The sequence below is a fragment of the Salmo trutta genome, chromosome 13 (assembly GCF_901001165.1).
Source record: "Salmo trutta chromosome 13, fSalTru1.1, whole genome shotgun sequence".
Lineage (NCBI taxonomy): Eukaryota > Metazoa > Chordata > Actinopteri > Salmoniformes > Salmonidae > Salmo > Salmo trutta.
This window is the reverse complement of record NC_042969.1, coordinates 10,397,411-10,421,466: the sequence shown is the minus strand read 5'-3', so window position 1 is coordinate 10,421,466 and position 24,056 is coordinate 10,397,411. Positions and strand designations below refer to the sequence as shown.

General features: G+C 41.6%; 3 protein-coding genes across 4 annotated transcripts; 1 reads left to right on the top strand and 2 right to left on the bottom strand.

The window, feature by feature from the left end:
• Positions 1-573: 573 nt before the first annotated feature.
• Positions 574-6,523, bottom strand: LOC115205158 (ADP-ribosylation factor-like protein 9). Its single transcript, XM_029770855.1, has 4 exons — positions 6,034-6,523; positions 2,417-2,585; positions 2,035-2,210; positions 574-1,709 (listed from the first exon to the last, which is right to left on the bottom strand). Exons 1-4 carry the CDS (start codon positions 6,229-6,231, stop codon positions 1,530-1,532), a joined length of 723 nt encoding a protein of 240 aa, XP_029626715.1. The 5' UTR covers positions 6,232-6,523; the 3' UTR covers positions 574-1,529.
• A 2,486-nt stretch (positions 6,524-9,009) lies between these two features.
• On the bottom strand, positions 9,010-19,431 carry LOC115205156 (signal recognition particle subunit SRP72). Of its 2 annotated transcripts, none has more exons than XM_029770852.1 (19): positions 19,294-19,431; positions 18,457-18,577; positions 17,981-18,104; positions 15,892-16,035; positions 15,660-15,771; positions 15,517-15,548; positions 15,265-15,389; positions 15,100-15,157; positions 14,816-14,947; positions 14,553-14,681; positions 13,956-14,028; positions 13,660-13,724; positions 13,457-13,552; positions 12,692-12,795; positions 12,510-12,587; positions 12,170-12,307; positions 12,019-12,062; positions 11,726-11,885; positions 9,010-9,818 (listed from the first exon to the last, which is right to left on the bottom strand). In XM_029770852.1, the coding sequence occupies exons 1-19, from the start codon at positions 19,403-19,405 to the stop codon at positions 9,626-9,628; spliced, it is 2,040 nt and encodes a 679-aa protein (XP_029626712.1). In that variant the 5' UTR covers positions 19,406-19,431; the 3' UTR covers positions 9,010-9,625. The 2 variants fall into 2 exon arrangements, 1 of the variants encoding a protein (XP_029626712.1); XR_003880555.1 differs by having other exon boundaries at positions 9,657-9,818; positions 12,002-12,062.
• Positions 19,432-19,468: 37 nt separating this feature from the next.
• LOC115205157 (leptin receptor overlapping transcript-like 1) lies at positions 19,469-23,213 on the top strand. Its single transcript, XM_029770854.1, has 4 exons — positions 19,469-19,879; positions 20,711-20,786; positions 20,903-21,089; positions 21,426-23,213. Exons 1-4 carry the CDS (start codon positions 19,864-19,866, stop codon positions 21,540-21,542), a joined length of 396 nt encoding a protein of 131 aa, XP_029626714.1. The 5' UTR covers positions 19,469-19,863; the 3' UTR covers positions 21,543-23,213.
• Positions 23,214-24,056: the final 843 nt, after the last annotated feature.

Below are 24,056 nucleotides of genomic sequence, written 5' to 3'. Positions count from 1 at the left end.
AAGAAAAGATGTGCACCTGTTTGATGGACATGATCTGGATTCAAGTCCTACAAAAGAGAGGATTGTTCAGAGAATAATACGCAATATGATAAAAATGGAAATTCCATTTTGTTTAAATACTAACATTTAAGGATAACATTAAAATTGTGTTCAACATAAGCATTCGGACAACATGGTCCCCCCCATACATACCTTTTTTCCCAGATACCATATCTGCCTGATGGAAAGTCTTTATAAATGTACCCGGTTGAATTCACCTGCTGGGTCACAATGGTCTGTGTTGTTGCTATGGCATTGGGAGTCCCTAGCAACTTATCACATGGCAGGACTGGACTACTTGAGTGTGGTGGGTTGAAACCAGAGTGTACAAGCCCCGCTTGGGAGTGCGTCTATCTTCTTTCTTAAGAGTTGATACAGGATGTCAAATGAAAGGTGATATGAGGTCAACAATGACATACATATTTATGGTGAGCTGTATTTTAACTCCAAAAATAAACATGTAGACATTTATATTTGTGGAGTGAGAACTAAATGTCAGCATAAGCCTATAGACAACAATTTGAGCCACACAGGTATTTATAACCAGGTTTTTATTTACATCACCAGGTGTGACAAAACAGAAAGAGTGGGAAAAAATGAGGTATTTGATGCTTAAATGACAGAAACAGTTTGGAGGTCTGTTATAGTCATGCCATACAAATAATTGTTACATTGGTTTTTGAAATTCAGTAGTGCACTTCCTACCTGCTTATTACTCAAGATTATACCGGTAGTTTTACAAGTGATGAACATGAAAATGACTAGCACATTTTGTGCTCACATGTAGATGTATTCCTTAGTGCATGTAAACCCTTCAACCTACTCCAAGGCAAAACATTGTTAGCCAAATGCCCAGACAAGTGAAAAACGATACTTTGGAATTGTTCAGTTCTTCAAAATAATTTTTGGGATGATTGCTTTGTTTAAATAAAAATCACATTGGTTTTAAGAAAATATAACTATGTAGCAAGGTCCCTTTAAGACAATATAGTCAATACATCCCGTTCCTATGCAAAACAAACAAAAATAATCCTATGTACCACAATCGAGTCTTCAACATACTACCTAACAGCCATTTGTCTAAAATGAACCTGCATTATGCTCTGCAAGTTGTAGATAGCTCTAAGATAATAATCTTTGATAACAACAAAGCATTATCAATTCAATCGCTATAGGTAAGGATGTTGACACCATCCTTGAATTATTGTGTCTGAAAGTGAAAAACTACAGAGGCAAGTAAATGATAAACTCTGTGCTTTTGTTCATTTGTGCTAATACAATTGCCAGTGAATGAGTTTGACCATAAGAACCTTGTCAGCTTATGGCTTCTTTGGATGTGAATGAGGCCTTTCACTATCATGCAGTCTGTCAGTAGAGATTGTAGCTAGTGCTATCAAAACAAATGAAGGCAAGCCAGGACAGGGGTGAAACTAAAGTAACCGATCACCTCTCAGCCAGTGGGTCATTCATAGCTGATAACTAGAGTGAGTCTATCTACCATCCTGCACCATTTGAATGATCAGGTCCCGTGCGTCCTGCACAGCAGAATTCACCTCGGTGTCCCCCTTCCTTACATGGGTGCCGATGAGGAAGAGCTTGCGCTGGTCCCCCACCTCCTCCAGGGACAGGGCTTCATGGAGTGTTGTGATACTGCAGGCCCCCTGGTTATCCTGAAGATAAGGGGAATAACGGGAACAAACCAAAGGTGAGACACTGGAGCAGGTGCAGTATCTCACAAGGATGAAAAAGAGGCGACGAGGAAAGGAAACGCCACAAGACTATTGAAATGCAACTCCTGGCTCGTTCTCACATATCTGTCCTGGGTTCCTCACGTCCTTCCTCATCTCATTCTTAAAATGCTTGAAAAAGATCCAAGGTTACTCCCCTCTGACATTCTCCTTCAACGCGTTTTGAGAAGGATGCGAGGCGAGAAGATGTGAGGAATCAAGGAAAGACAATTGAGATGCAAGCCACAAATCAGTATGTCAGTCTCACCTGCTTGTTGGCTAGTACCACTAAGGGAAGGTAGAGGTCAGTTTCGAGCAGCTCGTGGAGATGCTTCTTAGCCAAAGGGAACTGGGCGGCGTTGGAAGAGTCCACCACAAACACGAGCACCATAGCCTTGCACATGTACCTCTTCCAATAGGGCTGCAGATTCTCTGTGCCACCAACTGCAATAGATGGCATGGGTTTAGTTAATTTCTTCACCATAAGGTATCAGAGCAGTAAGTCATTTTTTTTTTTACATTTATTAAAGACAAGAAAATACTATGAATGCATATCGAGTGATGAACTCGATGTTGGTTCTTCATATCATGGTCATCCAGATAATTATCAGTAACTGCACTCAATATTGTCACGTGCAAGTTGCATTTACTTTCTAGGAACTCAATCTGCAGGTCCTCTCTATTGATGGAGACGGCATTGAACCCCTGTGTTGGGGCCACATCCTGCTCCAGACTCCCCGAGGCAAAGCAGTGAAGCAAGCTGGTCTTCCCTGCCCCTTCGAGGCCAAGCACCAGGACTTGCTTTCCTGTGGCCTTTGTCTAAGATGGCACATAGTAATAAAAGCACATCAAATACACAAGTTAACACAACCCAGATAATAATATATTTAAACATTGTATATTAATACTTTTCCGTAAGTGCTGATCCGGAATCATGTGTTATGTGAACATTTATAAAGCTTAAACCATCGATTTAAGCCCACAATGATCTTTACTTCAGCCTTAGTTTATCACATAGAAGTCAAAGAGACTGAAGGGGGCTTAACTGAACTATCACATTACAACAGCATGTGGTCAGAAGGAGCTAACCACTGCCTGAGTAAGAATAGACTAGTGTATGATAAAACAGTGTGGCAAGATTATAATGTCAAGATAAGACTTGGACCTAGCTACAGTTTGTACACCAGATGTGTGATCATTATGTTACCTTTACTGGGTGTTACAGGTTAGCTTATACAAAACGCCATTAACTATCCTGCTGTCTGGAACAGCATGGGAGAGTTGAGCATGGTTCAGTGTGTATGTGTTGCGCTCATTCGCCGAGTTGTAAAGGCAAGCAGAGCAGAAACGGGATACTCTTTAGTTGACTGATGTAGCTGGCAAGGTAACTGAGGTTTAACTTTTAACAGAAAAAACGAGTGTTTTTTTGCAGTGCTGAGCTAGTATTGTAACTGACATGTAACGCTAGCTAATGTTTCATCCCCTCTCAACTGAGGTGAATTAATTAGTAATGTTAGCTATTAGCTAGCACAGCCAGGTCAGCTCTAACCTCTAGCTATCTGTCAGATAGATAGCTATATGAGGTGGCTATTATTACTAACAGCAGTTGTTTGTATAGAAATGTTTTGTAGTCTTTGTTTGGTCCTTTGTTTGGTCCCGTTTCAACAGAAGTTGATGTACAGTTAGAGAGAGCTGGCCAAAAGTTGGCTAAAGTTAGCTATTATTTTTGCCTCAATCACACTAGACCTGAATCAAATGATGGAACCATCAGCCAAACGGTTTAAGATTGATATTCTGGCATTTTTTCAGTGCAATGTACGTTTTTATTAGTCAGTATGGCAATGTAACGTTATTGATCTGTCAGTTTCCCTAGCTAATTCCTTACTTTTCACACTGACACAGTAATAAACAGCTCTAACGTTAAAGGCTTCACTGTCATGTTGCACAGTAGAGGTCTGCGCAGGACCGATTTCTTCATTCCGCTCCCGGCCCCATTCGCAGCTTTTCATACTGGAATCCGCGTCAGCTGTTGGCTTTCTGGCTGACTCCCACCCGCTACCCCAAGAACTGGTCCCAAACCAAACTGCAGTCCCGCAATGTTATTTTAGGCGTATGTGACGCAGCTCACATGCCAGCCATGGTCCCATTAATTTTGCACCCTATAGGCAATATCAAATGCAAAAATTTGTTAAGAAATTGTTAAATTACTAGAGATTCTCACATGGCTCTTATATTAAGCTATCTGTATTACTGGGCCAAATCAGTCAATATGCTAGATGTAGTTTGAAGAGAGCAGAGTAGGAAAGACTTCCACATTCTCTTGAGTTATTTTTATAGTTACCTTTTAGGAGTGGGAAGATTTTCAGACAGAAATATGTGATCAATATTTAGGCCTATTTCTAGGCAACGTAGTAAGCTATTTAGGAAGTACATTTCCTTGGAAAGATAACTGCCCGTGCTTCTCCGCCCATGTATAGGCTATAGCCTACTCTATTTAATTGAGACCACACCTGATCTCACAGGTATGTCTACTGAACTGGAAGCAGCAAGAATGATGACAGCGACACTTACTACATTTTTTCATCGGCTTATAGGATACAGCCTAGCTTTTAGGAGGGCAATTTGCAGGCAGAGACAAATAAAATGGTTAATAAATCAATATTGAAAATGAAAAGGTGCAACGCTCGCTCACCATAGTAGCCTAACTTATGTGCCTTTTCTTTTTCAATGATGATTACATTTTTTGATTGCACTTCGACTCACATTGGTTGAGCGCCCTCCTTCACTCCATTATCAAGCCTATTTATTTACAGACAATTTAGTAAACTACAGTCTAATCATATTTAAGTTAATTTCATATTTAAATTAACTGCCACGTAATTCTCCGCATAGGTATGCAGCCTACTCTATTTTAACGAGACCACACATACTAAGCGTAATTGAACTCTCATTATCAACTAGGAGAGGTAGGCCACTTAAGGATGGCAGACCTTGAAGCAGGAAATTCTGAGTGTGTGAATAATGCGAAAAATGTGCTTTTAATACAATAGGTAGGCTATCGCATACAATGCAGAAAGAGGACCGTTTCCAAATAATCTGTGGATTCAAAAATGCTTTCATCCAAAAGTCATCTGTCTGACCGCCCACAGCAGGAAAAATGCCGACCGTGCCGCAATGATCTCTGTCGGGACCCGCAGGTCCCGCAGGCATCCCGTGGGATGGCAGACCTTGAGTGCACAGTCAGTACACAACACTGCTCATCATGTCTTAGTAGGATCAGATGGTGACAGGGGTCACAGCAGGATCACACAGCCAGGGAAGACCAGTCTACGGAGCTCAGGTGAATTTTGCAGTATATTAACAATATCAGTGAATGATACAAAGTTCCATCTTGAATTGATGGGCATAGCTACAGGACAGCAGTTTAAGCTTAAAGCTACAGTCTAGGATCTGGGAATAATGGCCATTTCCATTATTGAACCATTAATTCTATTCTTGGATAATATAATGTATAAATGTACACTAAGGTAATTCTTTGTCATGCTTCATCTTTTATTTATTTTACCTTTATTTAACTAGGCAAGTCAGTTGAGAACACAGATCAGATGGTGACAGGGGTCTCAGCAGGGCCTAACAAATGAACAACTTGAAAAAAATACAGACTTTTGATTGTTTTTATTAAGAGATCCTCAGTATCAAATTTCAGCCAGACCGACCAGCCAGCACGCCCGACCCACACCAGTCAAGTCAATAACTGAACTTTCTCCCAACACAATTTCCTTCCCAGTTCCCACCATTCATTTTTTCAATTCCCAAGGAAAAGGTTTGGAAATAAGATAGAAAATATTGACCTAGTTCAGTGTTATTAATCACTTAAACATATTTAATTATATCTTACCTAGCTTGATGACTGTGGCCATTTCTGCTTACTTTTTGTTCAAATAGAGACGGCATATTGGATTATGTAAAAACGCAGGAAATTAGCATTAGATGCCAAAAAAACGTTCCACCAGGTTATGCCCCTGCCCCCCCCCACTTCTAAAACCAAAGTGGCGCCCTTGTATACAACCGATATATTGCCTGTCTATGGACCCTATTTATTATAAACTACACAGAATATTTGCAAGTCTCTAGTTTGAAAAGTCTAACTTGTTTAATATGTACACAAGTACTTTTCTGTGGCGGTGAGGTCATTTCCAATAGCAACCACAAACATCCGTCAAGTAGGCGTGCCTCAAAATATACATTTTGTAAGAACAATAAGTACCTCTGTTACGATTGTTGGTGTTTGCTGTGCGGGTTCTGGTGCTTTTTGTGCAGTTTCTTTCCTAGTCTCCTTTTCTATTTTCACTGGTTCTTGTTTTGGCTTTTCCCCCGAAGACACATAAGTCCAGATGACATACGCAACTCCTCCGGTTACTGCAAGAGCAAGACCCACGACCGCAGCTTCTCTGACAACAGGCATGTTCGAAACAATGTTACGAAATCTTGAAGAACTGTTTCACATGTCTTTATACATCGTGATAATCGTTACGTATCAATAAGTTTGCATCCCTCAGTTTCAACAAGTAGATTAAGCTCTCAATGCGATAGGGGATATCCGGGTGCTTAGAGCACACAGGAAGTAACGTTAAGGCGCATACAGAAAATAATGTTTGCAGGAGCTAGAATAGATGAATATATATAGATACAATATAATACATTTTCCAAATAAAAATCATCAAACGCAAGACATGAACGTTGTACAATGCAGCCAGTCACTGCTACATTACACTCGAACTGCCGAGAAGACTTAATCTTCTCATGAGAGTTGTTTCGGCCCATCAGTTTGATTGACATGTAGAGACTTTGCACAGGTACCTTGGTCTGATTGGTCCAATTAGTGAAAAAAAAATAACCGAATTGAGCTGCTCGTCTAAACGCAGTAGTAGCATCACAATTTCAAAAGTAGGACTGAAAAATAACAGATAGAAAATCAGCAACATGAATGATGCAGCTAAATCATTCTTTCTTGTTTGCATTACCATAGTAAGTCCACCAGGCAGCGCTGGATTTCGAAGAGGGTACAATGCTGATGAACAATGCTGATGAGATGTTCAATGACCAAAAAACTGGGTAAAAACGAATGACATGTATACACTAGATGACTAACGGGGGTTGTGTTGAAGCCACCCTGCTTCCATCTTAGCACTCTATTGGTAAAAAAAATATGTTAGAAGCTTTAGAAATGCATTTATTAATCTCTAGATTTGTTTTTGACATGTTTATTCTAGTACAGACACCTTTAATGCATACTTATTACATTGTGAGCTAAACATAAAAATATTTTTTAAATGCTGTCAATTTTTTTTTTAAGTATTAATGTTACTGTCCCCACTACAACAATACATGTATTTTTGTCCTTGAAACATTGAATTGAAATACTGTAGAATTCCATTTATTCCTATGAAGGACTGCTTCTTCTGAGTGCCAATATGTCTGACCGGTGGCTTCAAAGCCTCTCATTGGCCAATACATACGATAGAAATCCAGGATACAGTGCATTCGGAAAGAATTCAGACCCCTTGACTTTTTCCACATTATGTTACAGCCTTATTCTAAAATTGATTCAATGTTTTTTTCTATTATGAATCTACACACAATACCCCATAATGACATAACCTGTTTTTGCTTAGACATTTTTGTAAAAAACAGAAATAACACATTTACATAAGTATTCAGACCCTTTACTCAGTACTTTGTTGAAGCACCTTTGCAAGTGATTACAGCCTCGAGTCTTCTTGGGTATGACACTACAAGCTTGGCACACCTGTATTTGGGGAGTTTCTCCCATTCTTCTCTGCAGATCCTCTCAAGCCCTGTCAGGTTGGATGTGGAGCGTCGCTGCACAGCCATTTTCAGGTTTATCCAGAGATGTTCAATCAGGTTCAAGTCCAGGCTCTGGCTGGGCCACTCAAGGACATTCAGAGACTTGGCCTGAAGCCACTCCTCCTGCGTTGTCCTGTTGGAAGGTGAACCTTCGCCCTAGTCTGCTGTCCTGAACAGGTTTTCATCAAGGATCTCTCTGTACTTTGCTCTGTTCATCTTTCCCTCGATCCTGACTAGTCTCCCAGTCCCTGCCGCTGAAAAACATCCCCACAGCATGATGCTGCCACCATTCTTCACCGTAGAGATGCTGCGAGGTTTCCTCCAGACGTGACGCTTGGCATTCAGGTCAAAAAGTTCAATCTTGGTTTCATCCGATCAGAGAATGTTTCTCATGGTCTGAGTTCTTTAGGTGCCTTTTGGCAAACTCCAAGCAGGTTGTCATGTGCCTTTTACTGAGGAGTGGCTTCCGTCTGGCTACTCTACCATAAAGGCCTGATTGGTGGAGTGCTGCAGAGATAGTTGTCCTTCTGGAAGGTTCTCCTCTGGAGCTGTCAGAGTGACCATCAGGTTCTTGGTCACCTCCCTGACCAAGGCCCTTCTCCCCCGATTGTGAAGTTTTGCCAGGCAGACAGCACTAGGAAGAGTCTTGGTAGTTCCAAACTTCTTCCATTTAAGAATGATGGAGGCCACTGTGTTCTTGGAGACCTTCAATGCTGCAGAAATGTTTTGGTACAGTTCCCCAGATCTGTGCCTCGACACAATCCTGTCTCGGAGCTCTACGGACAAATCCTTTGACCGAATGGTTTTGATTTTGCTCTGACATGCACTGTCAACTGTGGGACCTTGTACAGCCAGGTGTGCCTTTCCAAATCATGTCCAATCAATTGAATGTACCACAGGCGGACTCCAATCAAGTTGTAGAAACATCTCAAGAATGATCAATGGAAACAGGATGCACCTGAGCTAAATTTCAAGTCTCATAGCAAAGGGTCTGAATACTTATGTAAATAAGGTATGTAATAACATTTGCATAAAATACTGTTTTTGCTGTGTCATTATGGGTTATTGTGTGTAGATTGAGGAAACAAATATTTAATACATTTTAGAATAAAGCTGTAACGTAATAAAATGTTGAAAGTCATGGGGTCTGAATACTTTCCATTAGCACTGTATATACACATCATTGATGGGTTGGCAGGTAGCCTAGTGGTTAGAGCGTTGTACTAGTAACCGAAAGGTTGCAAGATCGAATCCCCGAGCTGACAAGGTAAAAATCTGTCGCATAAGAATTAGTTCTTAACTGACTTGGCTAGTTAAAAAAAAGGTAAAATAAAAAATTGATAAGACTTTCCAAAGACAAATTAACAAAGATCAGTTTCAGTTAAGGGAGCCTATTTATTAAGACATAACAATGGGACACACATTTTGGCCAAAATCATTTGCTTTCATCATTTTTCCTAAAACAATACGCAAATGACGTACTGCTACCCAATAATAAAAAAAAAATGTATTTTTACTTTAGCCGAAACCATTGCAGGAAAGAAATATATACTAACTTTTGCATACAAAGTGTGCCTCTTTTTGAGTGGGCAAGTCAAGGAAATTAGTTTACGTCAGTTTCCAAAAACTCAGGCTCAGAGAACAGAAAAAACAGTGAATTTCCTATGCACAGAACATACAAATTATAACTAGAGAACCCACTTGCCTACAACAAACAAATAAGGTCTCTGGCCATTTCCATTAGTTCGCCGACAATTGTTTCTGCATAAAAAACAAAAAATCAAACCGCGAAGGAACCAGGCAGGGAATTGAGGCCCATTACTCAATTCATCACAACCTATTCAACAACTACAAATTGGACAATGTTTGTGGTTAAAAAAAAAAAAAACAAGCTAATCAACTTAAATGACAAAGCACATGATTCTGTGAGTTCTGGGCTGTGTGGTGGTGGTTGCCAATGTGTTGCTCCATATCTGCAGCGTTCTTCCAGTCTACCAGCCACCCTTGCCTCCTTTCTTCTTCTTCTGAGGTGCCTTCTTGCGGGCCCCTGGCCCTGCGGTAGCGGGCTTCTGCTGTCGTGGAGGGACCACGTTGCTGGCAGCGGGGGCCGAGGTGGAGGCAGAGGCTTGGGCTGACCCTGGCCGGGGGGAGGTGGGGGGGCTGCTGGCAGTCTTACTGGCATCCCTGGAAACACAGAAGAATAATGTGTTACCGGCCAAATGCAGCAGTACAGGTAAAAAGTAGAGCTGTGACAATACCGGTATTACATTTTTCCCATGGAAAAAATGAAAACTTGAAGCAGCTTTGGTCCTTTAAAAACCTGCTGTAAGTAAAATATTGTATGCTATAGCTAGGAACATAATGACTCTGGATGACAACATAATAATGATGTTTGTTTCCAACATGAGGGCGGGTTAACTATACAGTCGTGGCCAAAAGTTGAGGATGACACAAATATTAATTTTCACATAGTCTGCTGCCTCAGTTTGTATGATGGCAATTTGCATATACTCCAGAATGTTATGAAGAGTGACCAGATGAATTGCAAAGTCCCTCTTTGCCATGCAAATGAACTGCATTTCCACTGCATTTCAGCCCTGCCAAAAAAGGACCAGCTGACATGTCAGTGATTCTCTCGTTAACACAGGTGTGAGTGTTGACGAGGACAAGGCTGGAGATCACTCTGTCATGCTGATTGAGTTTGAATAATAGACTGGAAGCTTCAAAAGGAGGGTGGTGCTTGGAATCATTATTCTTCCTCTGTCAACCATGGTTACCTGCAAGGAAACACGTGCCGTCATCATTGCTTTGCACAAATAGGGCTTCACAGACAAGGATATTGCTGCCAGTAAGATTGCACCTAAATCAACCATTTATCGGATCATCAAGAACTTCAAGGAGAGCGGTTCAAATGTTGTGAAGAAGGCTTCAGGGCGCCCAAGAAAGTCCAGCAAGCACCAGGACCAATCCTAAAGTTGATTCAGCTGTGGGATCGGGGCACCACCAGTACAGAGCTTGCTCAGGAATGACAGCAGGCAGGTGTGAGTGCATCTACACGCACAGTGAGGCAAAGACTTTTGGAGGATGGCCTGGTGTCAAGAAGGGCAGCAAAAAAGCCACTTCTCTCCAGAAAAAACATCAGGGACAGACTGATACACTGCAAAAGGTACAGGGATTGGATTGCTGAGGACTGGGGTAAAGTAATTTCCTCTGATGAATCCCCTTTTCGATTGTTTGGGGCATCCGGAAAAAAGCTTGTCCGGAGAAGACAAGGTGAGCGCTACCATCAGTCCTGTGTCATGCCAACAAGTAAAGCATCCTGAGACCATTCATGTGTGGGGTTGCTTCTCAGCCAAGCGAGTGGGCTCACTCACAATTTTGCCTAAGAACACAGCCATGAATAAAGAATGGTACCAACACATCCTCCGAGAGCAACTTCTCCCAACCATCCAGGAACAGTTTGGTGACGAACAATGCCTTTTCCAGCCTGATGGAGCTCCTTGCCATTTTCAAAAGTGATAACTAAGTGGCTCGGGGAACAAAACATAGATATTTTGGGTCCATGGCCAGGAAACTCCCCAGACCTTAATCCCATTGAGAACTTGTGGTCAATCCTCAAGAGGCAGGTGGACAAACAAAAACCCACACATTCTGACAAACTCCAAGCATTGATTATGCAAGAATGGGCTGCCATTAGTCAGGATGTGGCCCAGAAGTTAATTGACAGCATGACAGGGCGGATTGCAGAGGTCTTGAAAAAGAAGGGTCAACACCGCAAATATTGACTCTTTGCATCAATTTCATGTAATTGTCAATAAAAGCCTTTGACACTTATGAAATGCTTGTAATTATACTTCAGTATTCCATTGTAACATCTGACAAAAATATCTAAAGACACTGAAGCAGCAAACTTTATGGAAATTAATATTTGTGTCATTCTCAAAACTTTTGGCCACGACTGTATATAAAAAGGTGCCACATGAACAAAATCGGGAATCAGACAGGGTTGCGTTGATTTTTCCTGAATTAAACTATTAGATTCATATACATTAAGAGTGACCAACAATAAGAGACACGGATGCGTTACTCACAGGTCGGACGCGGCTCCTGACGTGGCCCCCTGCGTGCCTTTACCCACTTGTTCCTTCTTCTTGCCCTTCTTCCTGCCGCGGTAGTAGGTGCGCTCTCTCATGGGAAGCCATCTCTCCGGGTCAGGGTTCGCCGTTGGGTCGTAGTTCTTGGGCAGTTTGCCTAAACAGAGGCAGGAGAAAAATAGTGATTCCCCATCCCATTCAGAGATGCTGACTTCATTTAAAATCAGATAAGACAATTCTTTGGGTCACACAGCATGCCAGATATTCACATACAACACAACTTGCAATACCCTTCTTTTTCTTCTTCTTCTTCTTCTTTTTAACATCCCCCTGGCTGTGGAGTGAGATAAAATTGATAGTGAGAGAAAACCTATGTACACAGAATGTATAGAACAGGTAGTATGCAGCTTAAGTGTTTTAAAAAGCTTCACGTCTCCCCACCCTTGTTCTTTGGGTAGGTTCTCCCCCGTTACTTTAGCAGCCTTCTTTCTGACATAGTTGGCTCCGTGAGAGTTCTCCAGCTCATCTACGTCCACGTTGAACGACATGCTTTCAGGGGAGGGGAGGTGCTTGCTGAGGCTGGGACAACGGGCTAAGGATATAACATGCCTTTCCATTTACTAGGCAGTTCTATGTACTTTATGATAACAATGGTTATAAAAATAAAAATAAAAAAAGCATCGACTGTGAATTTAAAACGGCACCAATCAGCGATAGTCATTCAAATACTCAGCCTCATACTTATGTGTAGTTTAAAATACTGAGAGCAAAGAAAGGATACGACTTGGCTTTATCTTGATCCACCAAAGAATAAGCCGAAATAAGTTGTGCCAAAGTGTGGATGTCATTGGTGTTTTGCCTGTGGAGCGAGGGGGACTAGTTATTACATTGAATACCAAACGTAGAGCAAGCAAAACATTCACCAGCGTCACCACCGCACAACAGAAACAGAACGCCGCTCACTTCCACAGTTGTTCCAGGTCACTGATGGCTTCCTTTTTCCGGCCGTACTTCAGCTTGAAATCAGCGGCCTCTCGTACGAGCGCCAGGTGAACAGAGGAACCAGGCTGGGATGGCAGAAGACAACAGTTGACAATGAAGTGCTACTATGGCAGCATATTGTCAAAGTTACATCGACTTCGTGATGAATCTAAAAAAGGTACTCGTCTACTGATACCCCTTTCATACATAGGAAGCCGCTAGTAATAGGTCGATAGCGTCAATTGATAACCTTTCAGACATTTAAAAAAAAAGGGCCGCATCAGAAGCATCTAACTTTTCCAAACAGAATTCTGCTCCTGCATAGGATGTTCAGTATTGTTCCCCTGACAACAATAAACCTTGCTGATTAATGTTTTTTTTATGTTAGGGTACACAGATGTGTTTTCTTTCTACTAAATGTATTGTTAAGTCACTGTATTTAACGAACGTCAAAGTACTTTTCTTAGGAGCGAGTGGTCTGCGTGCAGGCAGCAGGGTGGGCACAGGCAGCACGAGATCATTTGATTGACAGTTCTGGTAGCCTAGTGATGGACGTTAGTCCCGCTTCAGAAGTGGAATTCCTTTACAGACAAGTTAAATGTCCGTTCAGTGGCACTTCAAAACCATCTGCAGAGGTGGTTTCGTGGCGGCATTTAAAAAGCCATAGTGTACCCTTTCAGACAAACAAACATGCCATAGCCGAGGTGCTTTCAAGACGTCACATTCCATGTCAAAGGGGTATAATACCTGTTCAGATTGGTAGTACTGAATAGCTTGGCTGAAGACATCAATTGCGCTGTCGATGTCCTCTTCGTGGCTGTACATTGATACCAGAGCTGAGATCTGTGAAACAATGTCAATTTCTTAGTCTTTTGATCCTTGTAATGTTTGTTCAGAAAATGTTACATCTATGATTAGATTAAGAACAATAGAAGAGTATAAAAACTAACCATCCCCTGTTTGTGCTTGAAATCTTCGATCGACCTCAAGATGTCACATGCTTTTGTAACGTGACCTTTGGAGAAGACAGCGATACATTTATTTATTATGAGGTTAACTTGTAGTCTGTCATAGGCGCAAACACAACAGAACTAAATGCTGCCAAAACAAATGAAAAGATAACAGTACCAGGCATCAGTAAAGGCAATGTTTAGCACTAATCTAATCCAATTTATCTTCAATAGGCCTATTTTTGGGGTTATTACCCAGTGACAAAAAAAACTGGGATTTGGAAAGAGAAGTTTACCTTGAGTCAAATAGAGTTGTGCCATCGTCAATTTGATACCAGATGCACTGTCTGGGTGCTGGTCTGAGAAACGCTTTAAAAACAATCACAGTTAGCATTATACTTGCAGGATAAGGAAGAGATTTCTTTTTTGTGTGTGCACTTTTTACCCCCAATTTTGTGATACCCAAAGTGTTAGTTACAGTCTTGTCCCATCACTGCAACTCCTGTACAGACTCGGGTGAGGCGATGGTCGAGAGCCATGCGTCCTCCGAAACATGACCCTGCAAAGCTGTACTGCTTCTTGACACACTGCTCGCTTAACCTGGAAGCCAGTTGCACCAATGTGTCGGAGGAAACACCGTCCAACATGGCCAAACCCTCCCCTGACGACGCTGGGCCAATTGTGCGCCGCCTCATGGGTCTCCCGTTCACGGCCAGCTGCGACACAGCCCAGGATCAAACCCGGATCTGTAGTGACGCCTCTAGCACTGCGATGCAGTGCCTTAGATCGCTGCGCCACTCGGGAGGCAAAGGAAGAGCTTTCAATGTCCTATTTATATTATTTAACGACTAAACTACACGTATCTCAAGTTAGGATTGGCCCACAGTGAGTACCTGAAGCAGCTCTATGGCCTTCGAGTGTTGTTTCTCTCTGCACAGCTGAGCCACCTGGATCAAAACTGGCCGCGGGTGGCCTGGGTTCTGGGACTGGAGGCCTGACGACAGCTTTCTGCACTGGTCCGCCTGTGGGGTATAATGTAACGCAAGTTATCAATGACTGTTTGGATATCCAGTCTAACCTATTCAGACTGTGCCATGAGTGTGTATAACTACGTGTCAAAATACAACTGAAGAGTTAAGGTACTCAAATCCGATACCTGGTTAGTGTACATAGCCAACAGGGCTTTGTTGAATTCAATGGCCTGCAGCTGCTTCTTGGCCAGCTTGTACTCAACGCCATCGGCATTTGTCAGTTTCACCTTCTTCTTAGAGTCAAACACGTTTTGGTCCTGCAGGAGAAAAAAGGGATATGAGCAACCGCTCTGGCCCAGGATCAAAACCATGGGTTCAAACAATAAGAGAACACGGTCAATAACAGCTATGCCTGTTTCAATGTTTAGTCGTTCCTAGCAGTACAGGGAATGTTCATGCATGTACCCACCTTGTTTATTGTAATGATGTTGTTAGCAGTCACAGCTAGAAGTCCCACATCTGACGGCCTTGGATTCAACAAAAAAAATTAATGAGACAACTCTTCCGCTATTCTCTTCCTGTGTCTACATTTGCACATCAGTTACAATTGATTCCACTTTGGATGAACACTCACTTGAGCTTGATGACTTGGTTATAGAGCTGCAGCGCCTCCTCTGTCCGACCCTGTAACTGCATAATGTAGGCCATCTGGGAGTGGATGACAGCCAGCTCCGACTCGACGTCCTCCTCAGTTATATCCTGCATGAACCAGACAAGCCAATTACGAATCAGAACTTGAAAAAAAATAACAGTTGGTGACATTTCTGTCTGTACGCTCAGCCATGACATTGTGAACATATGTATTTCACAGGCAGAGAGCACTCACCGAATCCTCTGAGAAGAAAACCCGACAAAGCTCTGGAAAAAAATTAACAAAAATGGTCAACATTAACCACGAAAGGGCTGGACAAAAACCTTAAGTGCTACATTATGTAGCAGGATGAATTGCAATATGTCTGTGGCCCTGACCTTCTGCTTCCTGTAGTTTGTTCAGAGCCTCCGTGAGCTGGCCTCGACCAATTAGAGTACAGGCAGCGTTGTAGCTCAGCTCGTATGTAGTCTCAGACAGGCCAAGGTCATCCTGCAAAAACAGGGTGGAATGACATTTGGGAAGATTAAGGATGCCAGGGCTTCAATAACCAAGTGTCTCAGGGGACCATTATAAATAGAAGTCTGTTCTAATTGTGTGTAGAAGACCCACCGGAGAAGCCTTCTCCCATGTGCTCATAGCAGCCACAACGGCTGATAGGTTGGTCTTCCTCTCCTCTTCGTATTCATCCTGGGAGTTCCTGATCAGGTCTGTGTAGACAGCCTTGCACTCATCATAGCGCTCCATACGGTACAGCTAAGGTGAGAACAAAAGGGGAGGCCAGGGTTGTCACCAGTTACCACAATTGATTTAATAAGTCTGAAGCTAAGAATATACTGCTTTCCAGAGAACAGGTTCAAATACCCGTCATTCGCGTGAACAAAAGGCGGACTGAGGGAGAAGGTTGGGATGCCTTGTTAGGATTCGTAGGTGAGTTGGTAAATCACCACTACCATTGGTTGTATTGGCCAACGTGCAATCACTGGAAAACAAACTCAAAACCAGGGCGTGTACTCAGAGCATGCGTAGACCAACTGGCAAGTGTCTTCACTGACATTTTCAACCTCGCTCTGACCGAGTCTGTAATACCCACGTTTCAAGCAGACCACCATAGTTCCTGTGCCCAAGAATGTGAAGGTAACCTGCCTAAATGACTAACGCCCCGTAGCACTCACATCGGTAGCCATGAAACCCTAGACCCACTCCAACTCGCATGCCACCCCAACAGATCCACAGATGATGCAATCTCAATCCATACTGCCCTTTCCCACCTGGACAAAAGGAACACCTATGTGAGAATGCTGTTCAGTGACTACAGCTCAGCGTTCAACACCATAGTGCCCACAAAGCTCAACACTAAGCACCTCCCTCTGCAACTGGATCCTGGACTTCCTGACAGGCCTCCCCCAGGTGGTAAGGGTAGGCAACAACACATCTGCCACGCTGAGCCTCAACACCGGTTCCCTCAGGGGTGTGTGCTTAGTCCCCTCCTGTACTCCCTGTTGACCCACAACTGCGTGGCAAAGCACAACTCCAACACCATCATTAAGTTTTGATGACAACTGTGGTAGGCCCGATCACCGACAACTATGAGACAGCCTATAGGGAAGAGGTCAAAGACCTGTCAGTGTGGTGCCAGGACAACAACCTCTCCCTCAACGTGAGCAAGACAAAGGAGATGCCTGCGAACTAGAGAAAAAGGAGGGCCAAACAGGCCCCCATTTACATAAATGAGGTTCAAGTGGAACGGGTGGAGAGTTTCAAGTTCTTTGGTGTCCACATCACCAACACACTTTCAAGGTCCAAACACACCAAGACAGTTGTGAAGAGGGCATGACAACACCTTCTCCCCATCAGGAGACAAACTATTTGGTATGGGTCCCCAGATCCTCAAAATGTTCTACAGCTGCACCATCAAGATCATTATGACCAGTTGCATCATCGCCTGGTATGGCAACTGCTCGGTGTCTGACCATAAAGCGCTACAGAGGGTAGTGCGTACAGCCCAATACATCCCTGGGGCCAAGCTTCCTGCCATCCAGGACCTCTATACCAGGCGGTGTCAGAGGAAGGCCCCAGAAATTGTCAAACACTCCAGTCACACCAGTCATAGACTGTTCTCTCTGCTACCACACAGCAAGCTGTACCGAAGCGCTAAGTCTAGGTCCAAAAGGCTCCTTAACAGCTTCAACCCCCAAGCCATAAGACGTCTGAACAGTTAATCAAATGGCCACCCGGACCATCCCCTTTGTTTTTACACTGCTGCTACTCTCTGTTTATCATCTATGAATTGTCACTTTACCTCTAAATACATGTACAAATTACCTCGACTAACCTGTACCCCTGCACATTTACGCGGTACCGGGCCCCCTGTATATAGCCTTGTTATTGTTATGTAATTCTACTGTGGCACTTTTTATTTTTACTTTATTTTAGTAAATATTTTCTTAACTATTTCTTGAACTGCATTGTTGGTTAGGGAGCATTTCACAGTGAGGTCTACACCTGTTGTATTTGGCACATGTGACAAAACATTTGATTTGATAATTATTACTTTGTGGCTGAGGTAACTAGTGATGACCTGAGGCCAGTACATTGGGCCAGTTTACAGTGGCTGGCAGGATTATCCACTGAGGGGTAGACAGCCAAGCAGCGTTAACAACAACAACTCATGTAATGTCTTATTTTCAAAAAGTCTTACCACTTGGCCATAGAGTTCCTTGAGCTTGTCTGTTTGTTCTGAAACACTTTCAATGGTCTTCAGGGCACTTTCAACTCTGTTCAATCGGTACTCACAGTAGGCTTTTTCAAACACAATAAGCTCACTGAGGAAGAACCAAAAAATAAGTGTTCAACATTGGAAAAGGGTACAACCAGGAATTTCTCTGACCAAGTCAAGTATTTATAGATTTTGCATTGCTACGAGATTATCAAAATGTAACATTTTTACATTTACATTTACATTTTAGTCATTTAGCAGACGCTCTTATCCAGAGCGACTTACAGTAGTGAATGCATACATTTCATACATTATTTTTTTTTTTTTCCTGTGCTGGCCCCCCGTGGGAATCGAACCCACAACCCTGGCGTTGCAAACACCATGCTCTACCAACTGAGCTACAGGGAAGGCTAACAAAGGTAACAATATGATCCAGTCATTTGTCATATTCAACATACCTGCCAAGTACTTTTGAATAAGTGTTCATGACATTCAGTGCCTCTTTGAAGCTGCAATTCTGCACCAGGCAAACTATTTTACAGTGAAGGGCTGTCACGTCTTCCTTGACTTCATGCAAAACTGTGGAACAAATGCACTTCGGGATTACAATTTACATAAAAAGGTATACTTTTTCTTCAGGTCAACGCCATCAAACTAGTTAGCTATAACTTAATAAAATCTCAATTTGTAGTGCACATGGAAAAATATTTTTGCTCAAATATATTAATCACAGTATCCTGGTAGATACAAGGCTGCTACCTAAGGTATGATAGGGCGGCAGGTTGACTAACGTTAGTTAGAGCGTTGGGACAGCCCGAGCTGACAAGGTAAAAATCTGTCGTTCTGCCCCTGAACAACGCAGTTAAGCCACTGTTCCCCGGTAGGCCGTTTTAACTGACTTGCCTAGTTAAATAAAGGTTAAATAAAAAATTAAAAAAGGTGATAACTAAGCGTCTAGCACGGTAGTTGCAATAGTGTGGCAAAGCTAGTAGTTAGCTAAATTGGGACACGTCACAGTGTTGAATAATTCATGTTGGTCAAAATGTGATATTACTGTCCTCAACAACATCTACGCTAGACTCCGACTCGTCAGTTGGTAAAATTACTCAAACAGAAACTAGTTAGTGATTAGCTTGAGTAACATATAGTTGCTTATTTCTCATAGGTAGCGCTTTAGCTAAGTGCTAACAGCTGTAGCTAGTTATGTTAGCCAAGTGGCTAGCAAACTAGTCAGACATTAAACAATAGATAATAGCTTGACAGTTACAAACATGTGAACAAGAGCAAAATCCTACTTTTGTTGACAGCTTTGAGGGCCCGAGTGAAGTCTCCATTCTGTCCACAGCGATTCACTTCAGTCCACAGCGAAGCAACGGTGCCTCCTCCACTCGACATGTTTCGCAGCATGCGAAACTACAGCCGGAAGCAAAATGTGCTTCTTCCGGGTTGATAGAATCACAACTGTGCCTAAAGAAAACAAAACAAGTGAGGAATCCCCATGCATTTACAAAGACAAACATCATAATACAGCATAATATACTAGCTTATTAAAAATGGCATTGATATTAACAGAGTATTAAGAATAAACCCTCTCATCAACACAAGGATAATGAGCTAATGTATAGAAACTGATACAGGGTGGGGTTTAAGCATACAAATGCATAAGTCAGATGATTTTGTCTGCGATAAATTGATTATTGTCTATTTACTCAAAGACAAATTTCTTGTTTTGAGTGACGGGTTTCGCACATGCGCGCGATGCTAGCTACAGACAGCTCTTTGAAATCGTATGCACGGACTGTTTGATCCAGTAGCAAGGGTGTATTGTTGTCGTGGACTGTGTGACAAGTTTATGTTCTACAGAAATGGCCGGAATTAAAGGTGAGGAAGTTACTATCATACTTTAAGATAATATATTAACTGGATTGCAACAAAAGTAATAAATCACACAAATATATATAAACGCTGAAAGGATGGATGTGCTGCTAGCTATTAAGCTAACAACTGAGTACTAGCTAGTTAGCCGGCTAAGCTAACGCCATTATTTGCTAGCTAACGTCTACTAGCTTTGACAGGCCGATAAATAGTAGTGTAGCTAGCTAACTTTCTAAATAAATATTTTGCCGCTTAGCTAGCTAGCTACATATCAACGAGAGAAGCAGTATAGCTAATGTTAGCTAGCTTGGCACCAGGCTAGTTCTGGTACCGTAGTTTCGAATGGTCAACTAAGCTAGCTAGCTAATGATTGCCATTCTGAATCAATGAAATGAAAAGATATTTGCCTTCCTGCCAAACCTCCTGTGTTGTTATTGATTGGTTGTTATGTCAAGCCAGGTAATGAAGATAGCGCCAACAAACTAAGGATGCTATCAAGCTAGCTAGCTATACAACGATGACTTCAAGATAAGATTAGCTATACTTCGATAGCAATTGCATTGTCTCTCCTCACCAACTAGCTAGCTATAGCATTGTCTCAATCCTCACCAGCTAGCTAGCTACTAGCTAAATAACATGACATGCAGGAGTTTACAAATCAAACGATAATAATAGCACCTAGCCACCAATTCACATAATAAATGGTAGCTGAAAATAATCAGCATCCCCTCACCCAAGCATTAGGCCAACGGTCAGATGATCAATTATGACCAAAGGATTTAGTCTTACACACACACACACACACAGCTGCTTAGTTTCTTTACCACTCATTTCTAGCTCTGATCAGCCTGTCCTTTGGTGGGGCCATTGGACTCATGTTCCTGATGCTAGGATGTGCCCTTCCAGTGTATGAGTAAGTATCTCCATCATATTCAACCTGACTGTCATGATGCAGGCCTTTGTAATATGATGCTGCCCAGATTTTGTATTTTTTTCAGTCATAACTGATGGGAACTTCTCTCTTCACAGTAAATACTGGCCCTTGTTCCTCCTCTTCTTCTACATCCTCGCCCCAATCCCTTACAGCATCTCCCGGAGAATTGTTGACGACACAGATTCGGCAAGCAACGCCTGCAAAGAGCTGGCTTTATTTCTCACAACAGGCATAGTGGTTTCAGCTTTCGGCCTGCCAATCATTTTCGCCAGAGCTGATGTTGTAAGTACACATTTTGGGGATTTTTGCATGTGTAGGCTAAGTGGTGTTTGGCAACACTTTGCACTTATACCTCTGCAGTTAACAGCTTTGCTGTTAAAGTAATTGCTTTCTATTTGCATGCATTTTTCTTGTTATACAAATGGAATAAGGACCATTCCTTTTAAATCTTATAGGCTACCATTTGTGTAATAACAATAAATGCTCCATTACTGAACTCCATTACTAAACAACAGTTTAAAAAGGACTCTGTTTTGCTCAGTCCAAACTACAGATTGAAAGTGTGCAATGCAGAATTTTGTAACATGTGCGGACTGAGTTATTCATGTTTGTTTACAGATTGCCTGGGGAGCATGTGCGCTTGTGTTAACAGGCAATGTAGTGATCTTCGCAACCATTCTGGGATTCTTCTTGGTCGTCGGATCAAACGACGACTTTAGTTGGCAGCAGTGGTAAAATTGGGGGTGTGGGACTAAGTCTGAACTGTTTATATTACTAGAATTGTTATTATTGTCATTATGATTACTATTATTGTTGTTTGTTGTATATTTATGACCGCCCATCCATAGACACATTAAACCAGTGCAATAATTTGATTTAACTGTCATGCGAAACGTCAGACTGACTTCAGGTGGTTGTGGTGACTTTTTCATTTGTACTTTTTATTTGCTCCATGTTTGAGTCTTCTCCATTCATGTACTGTACAGACTTATCTTTTGAGAGTCAAAATCTTTCTAATGTTGAAATCATAATTGTCCATCTTATCTGTGAAAATGCAAAAATGTCAAACTTAATGTAAACCTGGACTCAGATTGACCTATGTGAGGGATTGTGATTGTCTGAAAGGTGGAAGCTTTTCCTGTGAAAAAGATATCTAACTGACAAATGTTGTTACTCCTTTGGGATTGACTGTGTACAATAGCGTGCTGGTCAGTCTTGAGGAAAGTTGCTCCCTCCAAGGGCTGACAGCACAGGATATTTTGTATGGAGAATGTGTTGTTTTTGAAGAGCATATTGAAGCTGTGAGCTTTAGTCTCTCAGATTGAAACCGTTCAATACTAACGTACATACAGCGTATATTGATATAATACAATGCACTGTCGCCCATTTCAGTGATCAATTCTAATGACTTAGCTATTCAAATAAGTTAATTTGATACTGGCCTCTTGTGCTTTGTTGTTTAGCCTAGTGTAGCATATTCTGTCCCTTTTTGAAAAATGTCTACAAATCATTGTAACCCAGTGTCGTCTTTTCTCTCTAAAACAAAGTCCGCATCGATTTGTTGGTGCAAGGTTTAGAAATCATCAAAATCCTTCGTTAGACAGCCCAGGATTAGGGCTAGCCGGTGGAAACATGGCCAATTTAAGGTCTAGGCTACTTATAACCATGGGTAATACTGCTAGGCCTGGATTTACCAGGTATTCTATTGGTTTCTTTACCTGGAGCTGGAAACAAAGGCTGCACTGTAATTATGTTTCAAAGGTAAATGTGGATGAACCCCAGTGTTTACCAAGTCACATCCTATTTTGGCCTATATTTTGTACAGCTGCACTAAAATGTACACGCGTCCTCTTGTTGAAGGAAATGAGCTCGCCGTATAGGCCAAAACGAGTTTTTAATGTGGTTTTTGTATGCTGCATTGGGTGTGCTGATAAATTCTCTCAGTGTAGTTTGTCATTAGTTAAAGGTCTCAGTGAACAGTGTGCTGCAGCTTTGGAGTTTGTTACATTTAACTGAATTAGTCATAGCTAACCAAGGTATTAAGCAGCTGTCACCCCATGTGCACTGGTTTGTTCATCTGGGCGGAAGGATTGAGTGTTTATGATCTCTTTCTTGTCTTTTTATTTTGCGGGAGGAACAGTTATCTTTGTGAAAAGTGGTCTCTGGAAGAGACAAATATTCCAGAAATAACCGGAAGCACTTATGAATCGGTTATCTCTTTGTGTCACTCAGTTTGTCAGTAAGTTTGTCACATTCTTATTTCCAGTCTTCCAGAGACCACAACCTCAGTGAAGATAGTGATTGTATTAATTGTATCATAATGAAAACTCTTTTGCACCTTTGTGTTTAGCTGAACTTCAAAATAATATTTATTACCTTAATTAACAAAGGTAATGTCACAGCAAATGGCATTTGGGGTTTTTGTTATCCTTTTATGTAAGTCAAATTGAAACTGGAACTTTTATTACATCAAATATACAGTACAAGTCAAGTTTGGAGACACCTACTCATTCAAGGGTTTTTCTTTATTTTTACTATTTTCTACATTGTAGAATAATAGTGAAGACATCAAAACTATGAAATAACACATATGGAATCATGTAGTAACCAAAAAAGTGTTAAACAAATAAATATATTTGAGATTCTTCAAGGTAGCCACCCTTTGCCTTGATGACAGCTTTGCACACTCTTGGCAGTGTGCAAACCTGTCATCAAGGCAAAGGGTGGCTACTTTGAAGAATCTCAAATATAAAATATATTTGTTTTTTTTAACACTTTTTTTGTTACTACATGATTCCATATATGTTATTTCATAGTTTTGATGTCTTCACTATTATTTCTACAGTGTAGAAAATAGTACAAAATAAAGAAAAACCCTTGAATGAGTAGGTGTCTCCAAACCTTTGACTGATACTGTATGTTTATGCCTACAGCAATGCACTGATGGTATATCTACAGTTTTTGGACATCTAAGGTATTCCATACTGTTTTAAACCACAAAATGATTGTTCTAGACCGAGTACTGCATAGTGAAAGTTTGAGAAATGTCCAAAAAATTCCAATATAATTCAAACGAACTGCTGAATCAGGTCATTCTAATCATGGGATGGGTTTGTCACTGATCTCTTTTATGAAAGATGTGTTGTTTCACAGACCTGAAATATTTTATTTATTCGTTTTAGCAGACACTGTGTAGATGTCCAATTGCCATTTTCTATCTACGAGTTTTGTGTTCGGAGGCAGAAGTCA

Coding starts and splice junctions, on each gene's coding strand:
- LOC115205156 (XM_029770852.1), bottom strand. CDS start 19,405: ATGCTGCGAAACATGTCGAGTGGAGGAGGCACCGTTGCTTCGCTGTGG. Junction 14,948..15,099: donor ACATCATTACAATAAACAAG/GTGGGTACATGC, acceptor TTTCTCCTGCAG/GACCAAAACGTGTTTGACTC. Junction 12,588..12,691: donor GACCTGGAACAACTGTGGAA/GTGAGCGGCGTT, acceptor CTCGCTCCACAG/GCAAAACACCAATGACATCC.
- LOC115205157 (XM_029770854.1), top strand. Junction 20,787..20,902: donor TGTGCCCTTCCAGTGTATGA/GTAAGTATCTCC, acceptor CTCTCTTCACAG/TAAATACTGGCCCTTGTTCC. Junction 21,090..21,425: donor TTTTCGCCAGAGCTGATGTT/GTAAGTACACAT, acceptor GTTTGTTTACAG/ATTGCCTGGGGAGCATGTGC.
- LOC115205158 (XM_029770855.1), bottom strand. CDS start 6,231: ATGCCTGTTGTCAGAGAAGCTGCGGTCGTGGGTCTTGCTCTTGCAGTA. Junction 2,586..6,033: donor CACCAACAATCGTAACAGAG/GTACTTATTGTT, acceptor GTGCCATCTTAG/ACAAAGGCCACAGGAAAGCA. Junction 2,211..2,416: donor GCAGATTGAGTTCCTAGAAA/GTAAATGCAACT, acceptor CATCTATTGCAG/TTGGTGGCACAGAGAATCTG.